The following is a 23,380-nucleotide window of genomic DNA, read 5'->3' as shown; positions in this document are numbered from 1 at the left end:
TGCTTTTTGTTGTTGTTGTTGTTTTTCAAGACAGGGTTTCTCTGTATAGCCCTGGCTGTCCTGAAACTTACTCTGTAGACCAGGCTGGCCTCAAACTCAGAAATCTTCCTGCCTCTACCTCTCGAATGCTGGGATTAAGGGCATGCACCACCACCATCTGGTTTTACCTAGTCTTTTTTTAAATTTAATTTATTATTTTACATGTTGATCCCAGTTCCCCCTCCCTCCCTCCTGCCCTCCCTCCCTTTTACCCTCTCTGCCCCCTCACATGCACCCTGACCACCCAGAACTGAAGAAAGAATTCTCAATAGAGGAAATCAAAAAGGCTGAAAGACACTTAAGAAAGTGCTCAACATCCTTAGTTATCAGGGAAATGCAAATCAAAACAACTCTGAGATAACATCTTACTCCTGCCAGAATGACTAAAATTAGAAACACTAATGACAACTCATGCTGGAGAGGATGTGGAGAAAGGGGAATACTCCTCCATTGCTGGTGGGAGTGCAAACTCTACAACCATTTTGGAGATCAGTATGGCGGTTCCTCAGGAAAATGGGAATTAGTTTACCACAGGACCTGGCAATCCTCCTCTTATGCATATACCCAAATGATCCACATCCATACAACAAAGACATGTGCTCAACTATGTTCATAGCAGCATTATTTGTAATAGCAAGAACCTGGAAGCAACCTAGATGCCCCTCAACTGAAGAATGGATAAAGAAGATGTGGCACACTTACCTAGTCTTCTTATACAGAAGAAAAAAAAAAAAAAAAAAAAAAAAAAAAAAAAAACAAAACAAAACAAGAAACTTGGTTTTACCCCCACCCAATATTCTCAAGAAAATGGGAATACAGGTGGCTGATGAGACAGAGAAAATAAACTTTCTCCAGGGATGGATTAGCCAACTATAATTGGTGAGTCTTAAACACATTTATTCTAATATGCTTCAATTGTGTGTGTGTGTGGGGGGGGGGAGCAGGGAGGGAGAGAGAGAGGGAATACTTATAGAAGAAGAAATAAAATCATTAATTCTTGTGGGAGAGGCATGGAAGACTTGGAGGGGAGGAGAAGGAATGGCTGGGAACGAGGTAAATAGTGCATTGATGCAAAAAATCGTAAAAAGAAGAAGAAAAATAAAAGACAACATCCTGCTGGAAGGAACTGTCGATTCAACACCATAGTCCCCTGGAAGTTATAAACATCATTGAAAGATGACAGTAACTACATTTTGTTTCCTCACAACTTTAATATTTGCTTTACATAGAACAATGCTCTCTAGTAAGCAGATAAATTCAGATTTAATTCAAAGTAGTTAGTTCCCTCACCAGCAAAACTGGAGCTTTATGTATTTTTAGTATAATTAGCTTGTTTATTTGTGAAACTAACATCTGATATATGGTTATTTTGTGCTGTTTACCATTTTAAGAACAGGATACAAAGATAAACAAAAGTAATTTTTCTTACAAAGAGAGACATTATGTCAAAATTCAAATATAGTTTAGAGTGCCAATAGTTTTCACAGATTCTGCCAATGTTAACTGAGTATCCCGAGCATAGTACAACCCCTAGACAGATAAAAGTTCTTTTCTCATTAAAGAAATCTCGATAGAAAGAGTCAACACTGGCTCTGCCATGAAAACCACTGGCCATGCTGGACAGGGAATCAAGTAAGCAATCTTCACTTTCCTTCCCATGCTGCAATTTCAGCTCCCCAGTCTCATCCTCACCTCTGTAGCAGATTGAGAGCTGAGGTCTCTCCTTTCTCTCTGCCCCTATTGACAGGGCACTGCAAAGATCTTTTCCTATTGTCTTCCTCCCTCACCTCATTCCTTTCAGCTGGCAGGTTCTAACACCTGAATGCACTCTCTCTGGAACCCAGTGGGCCTGGGAATCAGGGAAGTGATCTTAACTGCTATTCTTGCCCTCCTTCTCGAATTCACTGGTCTAATCCCCAGTGATGTAGCAAAACACCTATAGCAGGCTGTCTTCTCTTCTCCCATTCCCTGAGGCCTCTACAGATGGCTCATGACAGACACAGCTTTCCTCCCTCCATGGACCCTCTCAGTTCCCCCTCCTTTTATATTCCTACTTCTTTACTTCATTTCCCAATACATAGAAATACTTTCTACCTGGGAAGCCAACTAGGTGCACATGACAGGGACTCAGACGCTCTCCAGACTTGGCAATCCATACCTGATACACTCTCTAAACATCAAAAGAGGGCAACTGAAATCAAGGATGGGAAAACCTACCCAATTAGACATCAACAACTAGAGTCACAAATGCATCCCAAACCCAGATGTCTAGGCACCAGCATATAAACACCGTAACAACCATGACAATACGTATCCACTAAAGTCTAGCAATGCTAACACGCAGGCCCTCAGAAAGAGAGTATAGCCGAAGGATAAGACAAGGACTTCAAACCAGCTATTATGAAAATGTGTAAGGGCCTTAAAGAGGACATAAGTATATCCATTAATGAAATCTATGAAAACACAAACAGTGTAGAAAATGAAGACAACAGTTCAAGACACAAAAGAGTGGAAATAGAATCCCTGAAGTAAACTCAAACTGAGATAAAACTAGAAATGAAAATGTTAAATCTAAAAACAAAACAAAACAAAAACCCCTGGCGTAAAACATCTAGAAAATCTGGGGCATGATGGAAAGTCCAAACCTAAAAGTAATAGGAATAGAGGAAGGAAAAGAACTCTAGGTCAAAAGCACAGAAGAAAATTTCTATAACCTAAAAAAAATGAGATGTCTATCAAGTATTCAAAACACCACATAGACTAGACCAGAAAAGAAAGTCCCTTCAACACATAATTTTCAAAACACTAAACATACAAAACAAAGTAAAAATACTAAAGGCTGCAAAGGAAACAGACCAAGTAACATATAAAGGCAAGCCTATTAGGATAAACCTGACTTCTCAATGGAGACTCTAAAAGCCAGAGGCACCTGGACAGATGTTTAAAAAAACTGTAAGAGATCATAGATGCCATCCTATACTACTATATACTCAACAAAACTTTCAATCGCAACAGATGGAGAAAATAAGATACTCCATGATAAAACCAAATTTACACAGTATCTACCTACCAATTCAGCTCTATAGAAGGCACTAGAAGGAAATCTTCAAACAAAAGAAGTAAAAAGAGATTAACCGTCCCATGAAAATGAAAGGAATAAATAACCCCAGACCAGCAAATGAAAAGAAGGGGAAAAGACCTACCACCACAACAAATTAACAGGAGACAACAAACACCATTCATCGATAATTCTCAACATCAATGCTCGCAATTTCCTAATAAAAACAGAGACTATGTGCCCTTTTGGAGTATTACTCAGTGATAAAAATCAGTGACAGCTTGAAATTCTAATGCAAATGGATGGAACTAGAGTGAGGTTATGCAGACCCAGAAAGAAAAACATAGTATGCACTTACTCATAAGTGAATATTAGATATAAAGCAAAGGATAACCAGGCTACGATCTATAACCCCCAAAGAAGTTAGGAAAAAAGGGGTACCCTAAGAGGGACACACATGGAGGACCCAGGAAGAGAAAATAGTTAAGATCTCCTGGGTAAATTGTGGTGGTGGTGTAAGAGAGGGAATAGGAACAGGGGAGCTCAAGATGTTGGAGTTGGGGGGAGGGATGGAGGGAAAACAATGAAAGAGATATCTTGATAGAAGGAGCCCTTAGGGGTTTAGGGACTAACCAGGTGCTAGGGAAATTCCCAGGAACCCACAAGGATGACCCCAGCTAAGACTCCTAGCAACAGTGGAAAGAGTGCCTGAACTTGCCTTCTTCCATAATCAGATTAGTGACTACCCTAATTGTCATCATAGAACCAACATCCAGTAATTGATGAAAGCAGATGCAGTGACCCACAGCCAGGCACTGGATTGAGATCCTGGAGTTTAGTCGAAGAGAGGGAGGAGGAATCATATGAACAAGGTAGGTCAAGAGCATGATGGAAAAAGTCACTGAGACAGCTGACCTGAGCTAGTGGGAGTTTATGGAATATGGACTGACAGCTGTGAATCCTGCATGGGACCCAACTAAGCCCTCTGAATGTGGGTGACAGTTATATGGCTTGATCTGTTGGGATGGGGCTGGCAGTGGCACTAGGACCTATACCAGGTGCATGAACTGGCTTCTTGGAGCCCATTCCTTATGGTGAGATACCTTGCTCAGCCTGGATGGAGTGGGGAGAGGCCTCAACTTGCTATACCAGAATTTGTTGACTCCCCAAGGGAAGCCTTAGCCCCTTTAAGGACTGGATGGGAGGTGGAATGGGGGTAAGTGGGGAAGGGAAAAGAGGAGAGAGGGGAAACTGAGGCTAGTATGTAAAAATGAAAAAAATTTAAATTACAAAAAGAAGGAAAACCACACAGACTAACAGATGGATGCGAAACTAGAACCCATCTTTCTTCTGTACTCAAGAAAGATTCTTTAATATCAAGAATAGATTTTCACCTCAGAGTAAAAGGATAAAAAAAAAGATATTCTAAGAAAAGAGACCTAAGATGCAAACTGGTATAGCCATTTTTATATTTCACAAAACTAACCAGAACAGATAGAGGACTCTATATACTCATCAAAGAAAAATCTACTAAGAGGATATTAAAATTCTAAACACCTTATACACAAAACACAGGGCACCCAAGTTCATAAAAGAAACACTCCAACTAAAATCACATATTGACCCTCACATAGTGATAGTGAGTGAATTCAACATTTCACTCTAGACAACAGATCATCTAGACAAAAACCAAACAGAAAAATGCTGGACTAAATGATGTCATAAACCAATTGGGTCTAACATATATTTACAGAACAGTTCACCCAAACACAAAAAAAGCATATCTTCTTCTCAGTAGTCATGGAACTTTATCCAAAGTTGACCACACACTCAAACACAAAGCAAGTTTCAACAGACACAAGAAAATTGAAATAATACCCTGTATCCTATTTGACCACCACAGACTTAAGCTGGATATGAACAACAACAGAAAGCTTAAAAACTTACGGAAATGGGTCAGCTCACTACAGACAGATGTTAAGAAAGAAATGAAAAACTTTCTAGGATTGAATGAAAATGAAAACACAATATATCCAAATTTGTGGGACACGACAAAGGATGTTCTAAGAGTCAAGTTCATGGTATAAAGTGCCAACATAAAAAATGGAGGGTTATCATATTAGTAACCTAATGGCACACCTGAAAGCTCTAGAAAAAAAAAAGAAGAAATAATTTCCTAAGGGAGTAGACAGCAAGAAATAATTAGATTTGAGGATAAAATCAATAAAATAGAAATAAAACAATGACTATATAAAGAATCAATGAAACACAGAGTTTGTTCTTTCAGAAAATCAATAAAACTGACAAACCCTTAGCCAAATTAACGAAAAGACAGATGGGGAAGATCAAAATTAAAACATTAGAAACAAAAAAGGGGAATATAACAATAGACACTGAATAAATCCAAAGAATCATAAGGACATATTTTAAAAACCTATACTCCAAATTTGAAATCTAAAAGAAATGGATTTTTTTATATAAACCACCTACCAAAGTGAAATAAGTTAAATCACGATCAGATAGGCAATTTAAACAGACATATAACACCTAGTGAAATAGAAGCAGTCACTAAAAGTTTCTCAACCTCGGAAGCCTGGAGCAGGGGAATCCTCCAGGAGACTATGGAGAGGAACCCAACTTAGACTCATAGTAATAATGGATAAGTAGCCTGAACTGGCCCATATCATGTGATCAAATGTTGCCTGGTCCAATTGTCATCAGAGTGGTGTCATCCAGCAACTGATGGAGGCAGATGCAAAGACTCACAGCCAAACATTAGGCAGAGTTCAGGAATCCTGTGGAGCAGGAGGAGAAAAAAAAGTGTAGGAGCCAGAAGAGTCAACAACACCACAGAAAGGTCCACACAGTCAATTAACATGGGCTCATAGGGGCTGAACTGACAACCAGGAACCCTGCATGGGACTGACCTAGACATTACATGTATGTTACAGTTGTGTAGCTTGGTCCTCTTATGGTACTCCTAACAGTGGGAATAAGGGCTATCTCTGACTCTTTTACTGGCTTTTGGGACCCTGCTTCTCATACTGGATTGCCTTGCCCAGCCTTAATACATGGGGAGGTGCTTAGTCTTACTGCAACTTGATATGCCATGTTTTATTGATACCCATATGAGACCTGCCCTTTCCCTGAAGGAGATGGAAGAAGAGGTGATGGGGATGTGGAACAGGGATGGGGAAGAGGGACTGGGAGGGAAGGATGGAGGGAGGCTGTAAATAGATGAATGATAATAACAATAATATATAAGATAAAAAGAAATAAAACTCTCCCAACCAAAAAAACGACAAATAAACAAACAAAAAACAGAAAAAGCAACCAACCAACCAAACAAACAAAAAACCCAGGACCAATTAGTGCCAATACTCCTTAAATTATTCTGCAAAATAGAAACATAAGGAACACTGCCCCATTATTTTACTCTGATACCTAATCTACCTAAAGATTTCTGATCAATTTCACTTATGAATATAGATGCAAAAAATTCTCAATAAAACACTTGCAAACCGAATCAAAGAATACATCAAAGAGACCATCCACCATTATCAAGTGAGCTTCATTCATCTCAGAGATGCAGGAACAGCTCAACATATGTAAGTGGATAAGCTCCAACCACCACATGAACAGACAGAGAGAATAATATCCCTGGTGCTAGAAGGTACTCAGCATTCTACCAAAGGAGAAAGGTAAACACCAACCCAACTACAAACCTTTCAATCTACAATGGTGACCTGCATGAGAGACACACTAGTGAAATAATGACACAAAGTTTGTGGAAGTAACCAAGCAATATTTGATTGGATTTAAGGCACACTCCATGAGATGGAATTCATCCAAGATACTACTAGGATGGTGAAGAACCTGAAACTAGATAGGCCATGGACCTGGGGAAAACCTAATACTAATGTTGTGCTAAAGAAACATAGCAGTAGAATGACTCCTAATGACATTCTGCTATATTCATAGGCCAGTGTCTTGCTCAGCCATCATCATAGACACTTCCCCTTATCATAGATGGGGGAGACCCACAGCTGGACAATGTGTGGAAAGTGGGAGAATTTGGAACACTCAGTACTAACAGGGATATCTTCATCAAGTCCCTCCCCTCAAGTGTCAGGGAACCCTGGAAGAGGAGGTGAAAATACTGTAAGAGCCTGAAGGAATGGAGAAAACCAAGGAAACACGGCCTTCTAAACATAGCAGAGCTGACATACATATGAACCCACAGAGACTGTGCAGGGCCTGCACAGGTCTGGGCCAGCTGGGGTCCCAGTGCTGAGAGGGGAAGTGGATACAAGCCCCACCTTTAACCTGGAAATTATCTCTAACTGATAACCATTTGCAAAGGAAAAGTTAGTTTTCTCCAACCAATGGAGTCTCACTGGGCATATGATCTAGTCCAAAGGGTAGGCCCCATTTCCAGCAGTTGATGGCCAAAACAAAACTTGGAGGCATTTTTGAAGGTTCATTGTCTTATAAAGCTTTGTCAAGTTTGTTTGTTTGTTGGTTTATGTTTATTTAATTTATCCTTTGTGTGCACATGCACATGTGCAACACACTCACATGTATATTATGTTTTCTAGTTATGAGATTTTTTTTGGGAGGCGGTTCAAAACAGAATAAAAAATAATTTACCTCTGTATATGTTGAAAATGGAAAAAAAAAGGACAAGTTAACCATAATTTCTATATTGAGAAGTAACTTGAATGTAAATACACCAAAATTAAAGACAATTTTTGTTTTTTGCCACTTGTCTTGCACAATAACATATGCCAAAGGGAGACCCTGTCTCAAAAAACCCATTACATAGATAATTAAAAAAAAAGGGTTTGTAGTTCCCAGAATTTCCTGAAAACATGCCTGACTGTAATGGAACCAAATCCCAAATCCCAAAACTGAAGCTTGAATCTCTAATGTGCTCAGAATCATTATGAACGTAATCAAGGTTAAACAAAGTCATAACAGTGGTGTTTGAACAACACAACTCTTGTTCATATAAGAAGAGGCAGAGATGCCAGAAGTCCAGACATAAGTGTGGAGGAGTGTCTACCAAAACCAAAGTATTTCATAACCTGAATCATAGACTTCTAGCCTGCAGAACAGGAAGAAAAGTGATGTATATAATTTTTGTACCCATGATGTGGTAATTTGTTATGTCAATCTGAGCAGAATAATACACCATTTAAACCACAGAAGGTAATGACTGTGGGGTTTCTATGATGGGTAGATACCACACAAAGGACAATGCAGGCGTAAGAAGCTGGGAGGGTGGTAAACATAGTTCTAGCAATGACAGCTTCTTAGGAAGAGTACTCAAAACAGGTTTAGCATGTTTGTTATAATCATTAAAGCAACCCTTAAAAATAATGCAAGAATTTTTTAGCCATTCTGGCAGGAGTAAGATGGTATCTCAGAGTTGTTTTGATTTGCATTTCCCTGACAGACAGCTAAGGATGTTGAGCACTTTCTTCAGTGCTTTCAGCCTTTTTGATTTCCTCTATTGAGAGTTCTCTCTTCAGTTCTGTACCTCATTTTTAAATAGGATTATTTGGTGTTTTGGCGACTAGTTTCTTGAGTTCTTTTTATATTTTGGAGACCAGCCCTCTGTCAGATGTAGGGTTAGTAAAGAACTTTTCCCAGCCTGTGGGCTGCCATTTGGTCTTGTCAACTGTCCTTTGCCTTACAGAAGCTTCTCAGTTTGAGGACGTCCCATTTATTAATTGTCGATCTCAGTATCTGTGCTACTAGAGTTATGTTTAGGAAGAGGTCTCAAGGAAATGCAAATCAAAACAACTCTGAGATAACATCTTACTCCTGCCAGAATGACTAAAATTAGAAACACCATTGATAACTCATGCTGGAGAGGATGTGGAGAAAGGGGAACACTCCTTCACTGCTGGTGGGAGTGCAAACTTCTAGAGCCATTTTGGAGATCAATATGGTGCTTCCTCAGGAAAATGGGAATCAGTCTACCAAAGGACCCTGCAATCTCACTCTTAGGCATATACCCAAATGATCCTTATCTATGCAACAAAGACATCTGTTCAACTATGTTCATAGCAGCATTATTTGTAATGGCAACCTAGATGCCCCTCAACTGAAGAATGGATAAAGAAGATGTGGCACATTTACACAATGGAATACGACTCTGCAGAATAAACAATGAAATTTTGAAATTTGCAGGCAAATGTATGGAACTTAAAGAAACCATCCTGAATGAGGTAACCCAGTTACAAAAAGAGAAACATGGTATGTACTCACTCATATATAGATTTTAGACACAGAGCAAAGGAACACCAGCCTATAATTCACACCACCAGAGAAACTAGTATACAAGGAGGATTCATACAAGGTCCCTCACAGAAGGGGAAAGAAACAAGATCTCCTGAGCATAATGGGAGTGGAGGGGGCAGTGAGTGGAGAGGGAGCTATGAGAACGAGAAGGGGAGGAGAGGAAAGCATGCAGGAGGACTAGGAAGATTGAGTCAGGGGAGGAATAGATGAGAGAGAGAGAAAGAGAGAGAGAGAGAGAGAGAGAGAGAGAGAGAGAGACCATATAAGAGGGGGCCATTACAGGTTTGAAGAGAAAACTGACTCTAGAGAAATGTCCAGAGACCTATAAGACTGACCCCAACTAACAATTTGAACAACAGTGTAAAGGCTACCATAAATGCCCTTTCCTGATAATGAGATTGATGACTAACTTCTCCACCATCATAGAGTCCTCATCTAATAGCTGATGGAAAAAGAAGCAGACACCCACAGCTAAACACTGAGTGGAACTGGAATCCAGATGCAGAGAGGGAGGACAAGACCAGGCTACAGAAACCCACAGAGACAGCTGACCTGAACAAGGAGGAGCTAATGGGCCCCCAGACTGATAGCTGGGAAACCAGCATTGAACAACTTAGACCCCCTGAATGTGGGTCTCAGTTAGAAGGCCTGAGAAGTCTATGGGACCTCTGACAGTGGAACCAGGATGTATCCCTGGTACAGGAAAGGACTTTGGGAGCACATTCCCCATGGAGGGATACTCCCTTAACCTAGAGGCAGGAGGGAGGGCCTAGTCCCTACTCCAAATGACCTGACAGATTTTGTTGACCCCTCCTGGAAGGCACCACCCTCCCTGTGGAGTGGGGGTAGGGGTGGAATGGGAGAGTGGTCAGGGGGCATGGGAGGGAAATGGGAAGGGAGGAAGGGAGAGGCAGCTGGGATCAATATGTAAAATAAGAAAAATAAATAAATAAATAAATAAATAAAAATAATGTAAAAAGGATGATTGTAAAAAAAACACAAATCAATAGAATTTAAAATGAAGAATTTTAATTCTTAATAGAGAACTAATCCCGGTAGCAGGAAGAGACAACAAAGCAAAAAGCTAAAAGTGACCACTGAAAACAAATAGTAAAAATGAATAAGCTAAATCCATTCAGACCAGCCTCTGCAATATCATAAAGAATCTAAGTACTCCAAGCAAAACCTAGGATTTATAAGACTCGACAGAAAAGCAAACTGTACCTGTGCGCAGTGTACAAAGCATGCATGCTCCATAGGTGAGAGCAGAGGCAAGGAGGGCCTGGAGACAGTACTGAGAATAGGTAAGACAAAAACCTATGACTGTTCGATGGACTGGAGAGGTAGAACCCTTACAACTTACTGATAGGTTGGATAGAAGGAGATGAGGGAAATTAGGAGTCATGAGGTAATCCTAAATTTTTTGGTTTTAAATTTAAAATTATAAATGATAGTAGCTCCTTGGGGACATAAAGTCAAATGGCGTTTCCACTCTGGGAAGGTAGCAGCTACGGCACTCAGACAGGCAGTGAGTCCTGACCTCTTTTGCCCACCTTCTTGACACCTAATCCATTTTCTTCAATGACAGCAATGCTGTCCTGAAACCTTGACCTGTCTTTTGCGGGTACACTTCACATCTAATCCATCAAGCATTCCTGTCGGGTTGACTGTGAGAACATATTCCAAATTTGGTGAGTGATCAATGCCAGCATGATCATCTCAGCTGACCTCCTGCCGTAGCTCATCTCTGGCCAGTGCTTCTATCTCCCTAGCCTATTATCAATGCACAGCAGAGCAGGCCGACCCTTAAAGTCTCAGCCACTGCATTTCATGGTCTGCTTCTTCTCCAGGGGCTTCTCTATCTTATTTTGGGTAATAGTGAAAATCCTTACAGTGGCTAAAGACATGATTTAACTTTCTAATACTTCTCCATTGATGTACCCATTGCCGTTTCTATAACTCCCCCAGCAAGCAACCCTTTCAGGCTCCATGCATTGATGGTTCCCTTGGCCTGATAGGTTCTTCTCACAGTCTCCGAATAGCTAACTGCTTTTCATTACTCATTCTTTGTTCAAATACCTTGACCACCTTATTTAAAATTGTAAACTCTGGGCTGGCACAACAGCTCAGCATGTAAAGGCACTTGCCGACAAGCTTGACAGCCTGAATGAAATCCTTGAAACTCACATGGTGGAAGGAGCGAATCTCCAAAATTTCCCCTTTGACTTCAACATGTGCACTCTGGGATGCTTGCTCCATCCCCATGTGCATGTACACACCCAATCACACACATGCTTCGAAATACACACACACACACACACACAGACACAGACACACACAAACACACGGGCCAGTTGTGGTAAAATCTGGCAGCAAACTGGCACTAATTTGTGACTTTTCTGTTAAATATAACTGTTCATTATTTGATCAAGTTGCTTTACCATGGAATGTATACACATATTGTGAAGACCAGAGGAAATGACAGATCTTAATGTGCTGTGGAACAATCCTTTTCTACACTAAGAATATGTATTACTGTCATTCGTTAATAAAAGCTGACAGGCCAGTAGCTGGGCAGAAAGTTAGGTGGGAAAGTCAAACTAGGAAAATGACAGGAAGAAGAAGGACAGGAGGGATGTTAGCTAGCCATCAAGAAAGAAGGAAGTATAGGAATGAGGTAACAAGCCACAAGCCACACAGAAATACATAGATGAATAGAAATTGGTTAATTCAAATGTAAGAGTTAGCTAGTAACAAGCCTGAGCTATTGGCCACACACTTATAATTCGTATTAAGTCTCTCAGTCGGTTACTTGGGACAAGGCTGTCAGTCAGAAAACTCTACCTACATTAATGGACCTAAACACCCTTGCCATACAACAGGTCCTTAGTAAATGTAAGGCCCTATCTCTCCAGATTATATACTACCTGGATATACTACAGGTATACTACCAACTATTTCATGTGCTATGATAAATTATAGTTATCCTTAGGACTGTGGAGTGACCTCATCTTTCCCTGGCCCAGTGTGACAGATTAAGTAATCCTTGCACATGAGTGAATGAATTACCATCACCTAGACTCCAACCATCTCAGAAAGCCAATGGTACTTTAGAAACAGATCAGCAACTGGTCTCTCTGCTCAAGTAATAAAAAATCAACACCAATTAAGACAGAGAAGAGCAGTTGAGGAGTGACTGGGCAGCCCCACTGACTATAGTCTCGTATGTTGTGCAAAGTGTATGCAAGGAACAAGAGTTCCTGTGTAGCTATTCTGACAGATCAGCAAGCTCAGAACAATGTTTGCTGGACACTACATGGTTCAACTAAAGTCAGTCAGTCCTAGGAAAGAAATGTGTGCCTTTCAAATAAGAAATAAATATCAGTAAAATTAAATGTGTGAGACAAGTAGACATTCATTTATTAATTAATCTTGTTCACCGACAATTTCAAATATGTATATAATGCATTCTGGTTATTTTCTGCTGTCTATGCTCTCTTATGCTCTCCTACTCCTCCCAACTTCACCTCTTCCCTACCTATCCCATTCTCAGACTCTTGATGCCTGGTTTTGCTTTTTCCTTAGTTTAACAAGGGCCATCTGTGTCACCATTGGATTGGAACTATCATTTGGAGCCTGATGGGGTCACCAGTTGGTGTACAATTGAAAGCAATAGCTTTCCCTCTCCCTGAATCTATCCGTAGCAAACAGTTCACCAGTGAGGGGCAGGGCACCCTGATATCCATCCCCCATCTATACTTGGCTGCATCTACCCCACCCCCATCCCTGTGGAGACAACCACATCTGTTGAGAGTCCATAACCACCATTGTATATAGCCCCAAAGGAATCACTTGATGCCCCATTATCCCTCTTCTGACTCTTACACTCTTTCCACGTGGTCTTCCTCGGTGTGCTCTATGCCCAAAAGAAGACAGTATGAATACTGTTTAGGGCCGAGTATGCAACTCTCACTTATTCTAAGCACTTTGTGTTGCCATGGATCTCTGCATCCACTGCAGTAATGGGATGTCTAATTCTTAATTCTTAGTCAAGTGAAACTGCAAGGGCCCCAGAGACAGAAAAGTCCAGTGTTCTTAACCACTCAACAGTCTCTCCAGCCCTGTGAACCATGAGACTTTTATGTTTGGATTATTTTTTTTTTCTAAATTATGACATTAACTTGAGATCTTAAGGACAAGAAAGGGAAGACTATGTCTTAACAATGATTTGTTTGTCAGTGATTTGCTTGTTTGAGAAGAAATGAATTGTGCTGTTTTTATTGTCAACTTGATACAACCTAGTATCATCTGGAAAGAGGGAACTTCACCTGAAAAATTGCCTTGATCAGATTTAATTGGAGCCATGTCTGTGAGAGATTGTTGTGATTGATGGATGAAGTGGGAGGGACCAGCCCACTGTGGGTACCAGCCTCCTTATGCAGATGGGGGCTGAGCTGGCTAAGAAAGCTATCTGAAAAAGACAGACAATGCAAGCCAGCAAGCAGCACCACTCTAGGATCTTTGCTTCAGTTTCTGACCTCGGGTTCCTGCCTTGAGTTCCTGACCTGACTTTCCCTAACCAAACACTATTACCTGGAAGGGTAAGCTAGAATGAATTGGTTTTGATCACAGTGTTTAAACACAGCAACTGAAAGTAAACCAGAAGGTATATTTATATGGCCTTAAGATCTGGTCCCTGCTATGTGAGCCATTTTTTTTAAGAGTAATTTATACCACACAGAAATTTAGGACTGACTGCACTCATCCTTAAATATGCTTATTTTTTCACTTTCACATCTTCTCATGTGAACTCCCTCCCTGGTTCTCCATTTATCTCCTTTGGCTCAATACCCAATGCAAAGAATGTCCTCGCCGAGCAGAGAGCCTGTTAACAGTATTCATCCCACTTTTATGGATCTTCTGTCTTCTCTCTTAAACAGTTCCAACAATTCAACACATTTCTATTAAGCATCTCCTATGGGTGAAGAACCAGGATTCATATAAAAAGAGTCACTGAATGGCTCTTGCTTTAGGGAACTGACTGTGTTCTAGAGCAGCAAATTAGAAAAGCTCATTAGAGTAATTGTGTGCTCACCATGGCTGGGATACTTCCCTATCTTCCCCTGACACACACACAGAAGCACATACAGACACATCCACCTGAGCACCCTCTGGGTGACTTTCCTGTTAATTCACATGTGATGTCCTCAGAGAGGCTTTCCTACAACACAGACTAGATTAGCTGAAATTGCATCGTAAATAACAAGTGCATCATCAAGATAGTAAATAACTCTGAAAGGGCAGGGGAGAATCCAGCACAAAGGGACAGAGAGATGGAGTTACATGAGTCACTGGGAATTTGTGTTTACAAGAGTTCTTTACAGTCTAGACTAAGTGGCAGGTATATTTGTGAGCCTAGAGGAGACAGTCCTTGGGAGAAAATTATCTGGATTGGTTTGCTGAATTGTCACTAGGACTGCAGGGAATCACTGAGGGAATGGCAGCAGGTGACACTCATCTCAAAAAGGGAAACAGGGAACAAATAGTGTGAAAAAGGGCTGACTACTGCAATTTGAGCAGCACCCATCCGTGTAGTGAACACATACTGCATACCAGATACTGAGGACTGAGCTCTGGGCTGACTTCTGACTCCTGAGGTACCAGCAGTCCAGCCCCTGGGTATATAGGTGATGTAAAAAGATGGTATAGTAGTTCACAACCATATGGATAAAGTGCCAACTTACCAATTTTCCAGTCACACTCTGACCACCTTCATTCAGCCAGAAGCCAGGGACCATGGCTGAGTAATAAGGTCCCCAAACACCTGGTACAAAAATTGGATCTTTGCTGATCTGAAACAAAGAAAAAGGAAAATACGTGCGTGTGTAAAAACACTGACCCTGGAAGGGAGCTTTATTCTCTTACTATTGGTGTTCCTACCACTAGGGAATTCAGCATCTTTTTTTTTTTTTTTTAACCAAGCTTTTAAAAAGTTTTATTTAATTCCACCACCAGCAGCAGCCCTGAAAAATAAATCAGATCTACCATGATCTACAGCAATGGTTCTCAACCTGTGGGTCATGACCCCTTTAGGGGTCAAATGACCCTTTTACAGAGGTCACAGATCAGATATCCTGTACATCAGGTATTCACATTACAATTCACAACAGTAGCAAAATTACAGTTATGAAGTAGCAATGAAAATAATTTTATGGTTGGGGGTCACCACAACCTGAAGAACTGTATTAAAGGGTCACAGCATTAGAAAGATTGAGAACTATTGCTCTACAGTGACCTAGAACACCTGCGTCCATCCACAGATAGTTCAGAATGAGGTGGCCACAGAGTGACCTATAGGAGGGTCAATGAAGATGGGAGCAGCCCTTGTGGACATTCTCAGACCATAGTTCTCCTGAAGCAGAGCTCCATAGGCTTCTCCTTAGGCCTGGTTCTTTGCATACACCAAGCAATCAGCCAATGAAACATTCTCAATCCATTTGTAGTTCTGCCCACTGAGTGATGGGTTTGAGCTCTCCTTGACCGCTTGCTTTTCTTCCTCCTGAGAGGTTTGCAGAAGGCAATAGATTAATGCCTCCATGCTTATCCCCAACATAGGCTGCATTATGAGGAGGAGGAACTGGAAACACAGCTTATCCTGGAAGGGGAGGAGAATTAGAGGTTCCATTCATATTTCTGTTGCCAGATCTATATTCTCTAAAATCTGCATGCCAGCATCCTGTAATTTTCTACCAGGTATAGTGTAAGGTTGTCCACACAAGTCACTAAAAATGGGACATGATTCTCTGCCAATTACCATGTAGGTTGACATAAGATAGTCATGACTGCTGTCTTTGGAGGGAAAAAGTAAAGATTCTATTCATTTACTGGACTTGAAAGATGTTGGTTACGTGTATACATTTTATGAGCATTACCATTCACCAGGCAGCTAGAAGAACCTGAAGAAATGGCTGCTGGCCCAATGTGGGTGACCATATTGTTTCATGGAAAAGCCTATGAGTTACAATAGAGGCCTGATATGATTCAGGATAGCAAGGTGAGATTCTAGCTTCAGCATCTTATTATGTATTTTTTATGACGGGGAAGTCACTCTCTTCCAAGGAAGGACATGGCTCTATCTGTGAACCCCTTGCTGACCAATTCATCCAGATGTCAAGTCAGAAAAAGTGATCATTTTGAACAGCCACTGACAAAGCTTTTCAATGCTAGCTTCCTCTCTGTGGAAAGAATTAGTGGTCTCCATCCTCCCAGTCCCAGCATCCACATGAGAGGACAGCATAGATCAGTCCCACAAGGTCAATTACCCTTAACTAAGAAATCACAATCTAAGGTGTCCTGATTCCTCCAAATGGTCTAATCAAAACAAAGCACCTCGTTGGCCTGGTTTAATGAAATTAAACAGCTAACTCTACATTCTTGACACCATGGTTCGTTGACATCAAGCCAGTTAGCTATAAGCAATCAATTTAAATGACTACATTTTGGCTTTTAAGAAGTTAATGTGCAGCCAATGAGGAAAAAGCCAAAGTGCTTGATCCTTTTACTTTATAAACTGTTGCAGCCACTCAAGGCCAGTTTTTCATCACTTAGATTAGGTTGAAATCTTGATGATCACAGCATGAGCTATTTTATGACAATACTCTTTCCTCTTTGTTATATTCTGCTTTTGGCATATGGTGAGGTAGAGTGGTGGATTATAAGAGAAAGACTTAGCTTGAAAAGACTAGCAGGAGTTAGCCAGATGATGGGAAATGGGCTACTACAAACAAAGCCCATGGGTGAGAGGTGCTCTGAAGTTCAAGACACTGCAATGCTATTGCACAGGCTACTGTGGTCCTGCAGAGAAAGGGAGCTGTGTGAAAGAGGAGCTAGGACAGGAGGAGCTAGGCCAGTTAATCACAAGGCTGTGATGGCACAGGTATTTCCTCTACCTGGCAGAAATGACTGCCACTATGACTAATGTTCCTGAGAAGGAGGGGAAGGTGGCTAGGCACTGGCTGTCTACTCCATCAGGTCTCAAGGAACAGGATCTATTCATTTTATTTATTCAACAAGTATTTATTCAGTTTGGAACTATGCTAAGTTCTTGAGATAGAGAAGAAAACTGAGTAGCTGTAATTTCTGGACTCATGAACTTCACCCTTTATCATCAGCATGGAGATAGATAGACCTATAATCACCCCAATGCCAACGATTCTGGCTCCTTTTTCATGCAACTGCTCATTCTTCAAATAAGTAGGCCTTTTGACCTCCAAATGTGAAGGGAGCAAAGAAGAAGAAAGGCAAAGAGACTATATAACACTGTTAACTTTAAATTCTGTCAAGTAATGGGACCATTATGAAAAAGGGGGGGCATTTAGTACCTAAAACAGGAACAATAATTTTAGTGTGGAAGAGACAAGTTTCTACAAGAAAAGAGTTTAATTTACATGGTTATAATCATTCTCACTAGTTCTCCAGATGTTTCCTGAATTCTACTGAGACCCAGATGTGGAGCAGGTACTGGAGAAAAATGGTAAAAACAGCAGAGTGAATGTTCTCATAAATCACGCTATTTCCAGCAGGTCAGAGTGAGCACTCACTCTGGTAAGGAGAGGACTTACATGCTTTTAGAGCTGAATTCCTAGTTCCTAAAAGCATGACAGTGCTCCACTGGGACAGTTGTTTACCTTCAAGCAAGAAGTAGTCAAGTTCTCACACAAGTGTGTGACATCCAACTGGTGAGAGGGTGGAGGAAGCTGAAAGGAATTCTAAGAGCTCCAAAGTAAGGGACCTAATGGAGTCTAGGGTCAGGGAAGGCCTCTCAGAGGAAGCTACATGTGAATTCAGAAGAAAGCCACAGGGCAGTCGCTCAGGAGGGCGTGACTGTGTGCCTGTGTCTATCTGGGAAAGAGATGGGAAGTGCTCCAGCCACAGGGAACATACACTAGCTAACACCCAGTTGTGTCACCCTGTCTTTACCAAGTGAAGGATTTACTCCATGCTAACCTTAGGGATGCATTCTCTGAAGAGGTTGAGTAAGCAGTTCCTTACTCATATTTACTTAGGTTCCAAGGTTTAGACTGGTAAGTGGATACTCACCAAGGCCAAATCATCTCTTTCTGTGAACTCTTAACTACATCTGATGCACTACTATAGCAGAGAAGATTTACACACACACACACACACACACAAAAAAAAAATTTCCATAGTAGAACAGCTGGTAATGCCTGTGATGTGGCAGACCTCAAATACTTGGATATACTTTTCATTTTCTTAAAGATGGCTCAGGAAAGATATGCATATGTTTCTATTGCTGAGATGAAACACCTGACCAAAAACAACTTGGAGAAGGAAGAGATTATTTCAGTTTATGTGTCTCCATCAAAGTTCATCATAAAGGGAAATCAGGGCAAGAACCTGGAGGCAGATGCTGAAGCATCACTGTTTACATTCTTGCTCACTCATGGCTGATCATATTGCTTTCTTAAATCATCCAAGACCACCTGCCTAAGGATCATAGAGCCCATGGTAAGTTGGGCTCTCCCTATCAGTTATCAATCAAGGAAATGCCCTTGCCTAAAGGCCAATCCTATATAGTCATCCTATTTTCCAAATTAAGTTTTCATCTTCCTTAATGGCCCTAACTTGTGTCAAGCTGACACAAAAATTAGCCAGAACAGGCATCATTCCCTGTCTCCCTCCCTGGCCCTACAATTTAAAGATGCTACTATGCTACTGTATCAGGGCTTCTCTGAGAGACTGTGGCTCTGCTACTCACAAATGTTCAGTGGAGGCTTTATTTGGTGTGGTGATGGGAAATGGTTTAGGCTGACTCTGTTTGTGATCTCTCCTTGGGCACAACACATGCTTCTCATCAGACATTCTCAGTAAAGTAAGGAAACAAAATGTACTTCCCATCATTTCCAGGCCTGTGTTCTCAGGGGAAAGAGCTTCAGTTTGTTTTGAGGAAGAAGGCGAATGCACATTTGTGTATTTATGTGCTCTTTAATCCTTCAGAGTAAACATAAATATTTGAAAATATTTTTGCAAAGCTCCTTCCATGCTGATTGCTGTCTTGGCTTAAGGGTTGCTCTGTAATGGGGAAGACCATTGTCCACACTAATGACAGGTGTCCAGAAAGGATGCTAACTTCCCAGTACTAAGGGTGCCGTCTGCAGCAACACAGCAACTCAGACTAGGGACTTGGTACAGGCTTTACTCTGGTATAAATGACTCAGTTCTTTAACTGTGTGCAAGATGCAGCTATCCCTATTGTGTATGTGTGTAAACTAAGGCAGAGAGCATTAAATAACATGTATTCAGCATTACAAAACCAGAAAGTAGTCACCTCAAACCCTCTAAAGCAGTGGTTTTCAACATCCCTAATGCTGCAACCCTTTAATACAGTTTTCATTTTGTGATGACCCCCAACCATAAAATTATTTTCATTGCTACTTTGTAACTGTAATTATTTCACGACTGTTCTGAATAGTAATGTAAATATTTTTGGACACAGAGGTTTGCCAAAGGGGTTGTGACTCACAGGTTGAGAACTGCTGCTCAAATGGTTTTATACTTGATTCCTACAAATTAAGTCCTTGTTTCAACATTACCATTTTTTTCTTTGGAACCTTCATATACATTTGTAGAGTAGAAAATAAGGCTGATCCAAGCCAACAGAGTCACTCAAAGTACACAATATCTTCCTTGTCTTGAAGACAAGTAAGTTAGGATGTGTATACAGGCATTTTAAACACACACACACACACACACACACACACACACACACACACACACACACACACACACCCCTACCTATTTAGATCAAGATGGCCTGAAACTTAAGATAGCCCACACTATCACAAGATGGCCTGTGAGCGAACTATTTTAGTGCCTGGAGTCTCCTGTTTTAGCCTCCCAAACATGGGGATTGAAGCATAGACTAAATGCTTGGTTTGAGTTAGATAATCTTATTTCCAAAAGACTTTTAATAAATTTTTCCTGATATAGGAGTAAATAGAAGAGAGAGCATAGGTCAGAATAAAGACATCTTAATTTTGTTCCTCGTTCAGTCATATTCTAGACAAATGATCCTCCTTGAATTAGACTTACCCACCCATAATCCTTGATTTCAAAATAGAAGGACTAATGTTAATCTTTACAAGAACAAAAAACACTAGTAAACATTACATTTTGTTACATAGACACAGCTTATCCTTGTTAAACCTTAAATCAATGTTAGCTCTGCTTGAACCGAGGCCTGTGTGGTGGGACAAAAGGAGATGAGCTGAAAAACCACCACGAGGCACTCTTCTTTTAGTCAGTATAATTAATAATGATACTGAAAAGGAGATGAGACCAAAATACTGCATTTTTCAAAGGCTAGACCTGGAAGGCTTGCTATTAGGACACATATACAAATCAAGAATCAGAATGAATCAGAGCTAGAGTACTAAAGAAAATTTAATAAGCTCTCAGTTTAATGTTTAATGATGAAGTTAGCCTGGGGGCATATTTATTTATTTATTTATTTATTTATTTATTTATTTATTTATTTATTTATTTATTTTTAGAAGACTGGCAATATTCCCTTGCACAACCTGAGTTCAGGCACAGGGGCATTAATTTTAGTGTCAGTGTTAACACTGAACATAGACATTGATAGACACTTTCATCATGTGTGCTCTATATTAAATTACAAGATGCCAACCAAACCTCTGATTGGATACTACATTGTCAAACAATATTTATGACAGTTCAAGAGAGGCATAAATCTATTACTACACCTAAGGTCATAAGTGAAATCTAAGCCAAGCAGTTCCAATAACTGGAAGGTCTAATAAATGGAATAATACCATTCTCCTCTATAAGATGACTGGAGCAGAGACACTTTTGTCTTTGAGGTTTTCTAAAATTCCACAAAGTTGAGTCATTCCATCCCAGCTGGTCAACAGGAACACTCCAATGAGTTATTTCAATAGCCTGTGCCCTCACATGGCCTGGAGTTTATGGGCCTGTGTCAGTTTGTCTCCTGGGCCTTCTCCAAGTACCTACTTATTCTGTCACCCAACTAACTTGCTGCCAAGGTTATTGGAAGGCCTTTAAAAAAACTGCTAACTTTATAAGCTTTATTTAATGACTACTATCTATAATATCTCAGACATTATCTGGGTAAGACTTCAAAAATTTTTTGTTAGACATATACTGAGTTCAGACTACCGTTTAAAACATTAAAAGATAGAGAGAGCTGGGCTTCCAAGTTGTGCTGTATCCAAGTCCCTGTACTTAAGAAGCTTACACCTTAGTAGGAGTTGTGGGTTTAAGATGAGCTGGGGGTGGGGAAGACTTGTGAGTATGACGCTACTCCAGACTGAGTTTCCCTGAGTGTATGTCACATCAAACAAACCAAACATAATTCCAACGTAAGATGTACAAGGTGCATGAGCAGACTCCTACCAGGATCTGAAATGACAGATTCTGGGGTCAGAAGCCACATTCCAAGTGGCCCAGCCTCTATTCGTGTCTGCTCAAGCTAACTGTAAGCAAACCAGTTTCATCTAAGGCTATGAACCTATTGACTAGACTTTTCTGAACAACAAAGGCCAGATGCCTGCTAACAACTCTTTGGGGGAGAGGTGACTGTCTGGGAGCAGGGAGCTACTGCAGCTCCCTCTGTTCTTTCCCATCCCATCACCCTGAGGCAGGTCTGGCCTAAACCTCTGGCAGGACAGGAGGCAGGCTTCAGGCGCCAGCAGTCCTGGGAGAGAACAGTAGGCTTTGTGTGGACTGTCAGCCGCCAGGTTGGGATATTTGGAGAGTGGCAGCAACCCTATGTGGGACTGGGTATTTCCATGCTCATCTCTTCTTCCAAGTAGACTGTGCTATCATCTTTCCAGAGGGGGGTGGGGGAAACATTTCTATATTTCTGCCAACTCTCTGATGAATACTTAGCACGCATACACTCACATAGAAAAATAGCCTGGAGAAATGTTTTTGAACAGAGGCTCTTAGTGTTCACCTCTTGGTTTGCCCTGTTCGGGTTGAACTCTAATGAGCTACTGGTGTGTCTGTCTCTCCCAGGAACCAGTAAAGATCAAAGTATTTGCTATGTTCAAGGCAGTGAAAATGATAGAGGATTGTGAACATGGGCTTTCCGACTACATAAACCTAGACAATTGCTATTAGGCCAATGGTTGGTGATGTGATTCTGTGTCTTACTGAGGCTCAGTTTCCTCACCTGTAAGAGGAGATAATCAACCAGAAACATGACCAAGACCTGCACAGCACTGTGTGTACAAAGATGCTGGAATACACTGGACTCTTGAACAAATTGTTAAGCAGCAGGTGGTTCAGTTCTACTCTTTCTTGAGATAGTGGAAAGCCTGGAGTTCTGACATGGCCTCAGTCCTGGCCTCCAATTTCGTCCACTGCAATGTGTGAAGTCACAACTTGTGTACCATAGAGTGCCGTGCGATTACCTCAAACTCAGACCCTGCTCCTGACTTCCTCACTAATTATGTGACTTGTATGTCTAGCTGATATGTCCAAAAGAGAATCTGCCACCCTTTCTTTCAGGGCTAATCTTGTTCTTGGTCTCTGTTTTAAGATTCCAGCCTTAACATTTTCTTTTCTTTTTTTTTTTTTTTCCATCTGCCCACAAGAGTTTCATTCCATTCTTCGGTCCACTCTATTGTCAAGTGTAGTCCCTTTTCCATTGCAGCTGCCTTAGGGCCATCCCCAGCAAGTCTTGCTTGTACTGTTTCAACAATGATTATCCTGATTCCCCAGCTCAGTTATTCCTCCTCCCCTCCAGCCTCTCCACCCCTACTCAACCTAAATTCCCTATGCCTAGCAAATGACCTTTCTAAAACAAAAGAGTGATTATATTATTACTTAATATTGATCCATTATGGATGATACACTTTCTGAACTAGCTATTCCTTATTTGTCTGTCTTCATCACAATATTATTTTC

At 40.8% G+C, this 23,380-nt stretch overlaps 1 protein-coding gene across 1 annotated transcript in view; it reads right to left on the bottom strand.

Annotated features, from left to right (window-relative positions):
• Fggy (FGGY carbohydrate kinase domain containing) overlaps positions 1-23,380 on the bottom strand; it is a 357,033-nt gene that overhangs the window by 114,621 nt on the left and 219,032 nt on the right. Inside the window, exon 9 of the mRNA XM_051188188.1 lies at positions 15,151-15,258. Within this exon, the coding sequence (XP_051044145.1) occupies positions 15,151-15,258 (108 nt within the window). The remainder of the gene's footprint in view (positions 1-15,150; positions 15,259-23,380) is intronic.

The sequence above is a fragment of the Phodopus roborovskii genome, unplaced genomic scaffold (assembly GCF_943737965.1).
Source record: "Phodopus roborovskii unplaced genomic scaffold, PHOROB, whole genome shotgun sequence".
Taxonomy (NCBI): Eukaryota; Metazoa; Chordata; class Mammalia; order Rodentia; family Cricetidae; genus Phodopus; species Phodopus roborovskii.
Note: the sequence above shows the minus strand (reverse complement) of the source record. Positions and strands in the feature narration are given on the sequence as shown.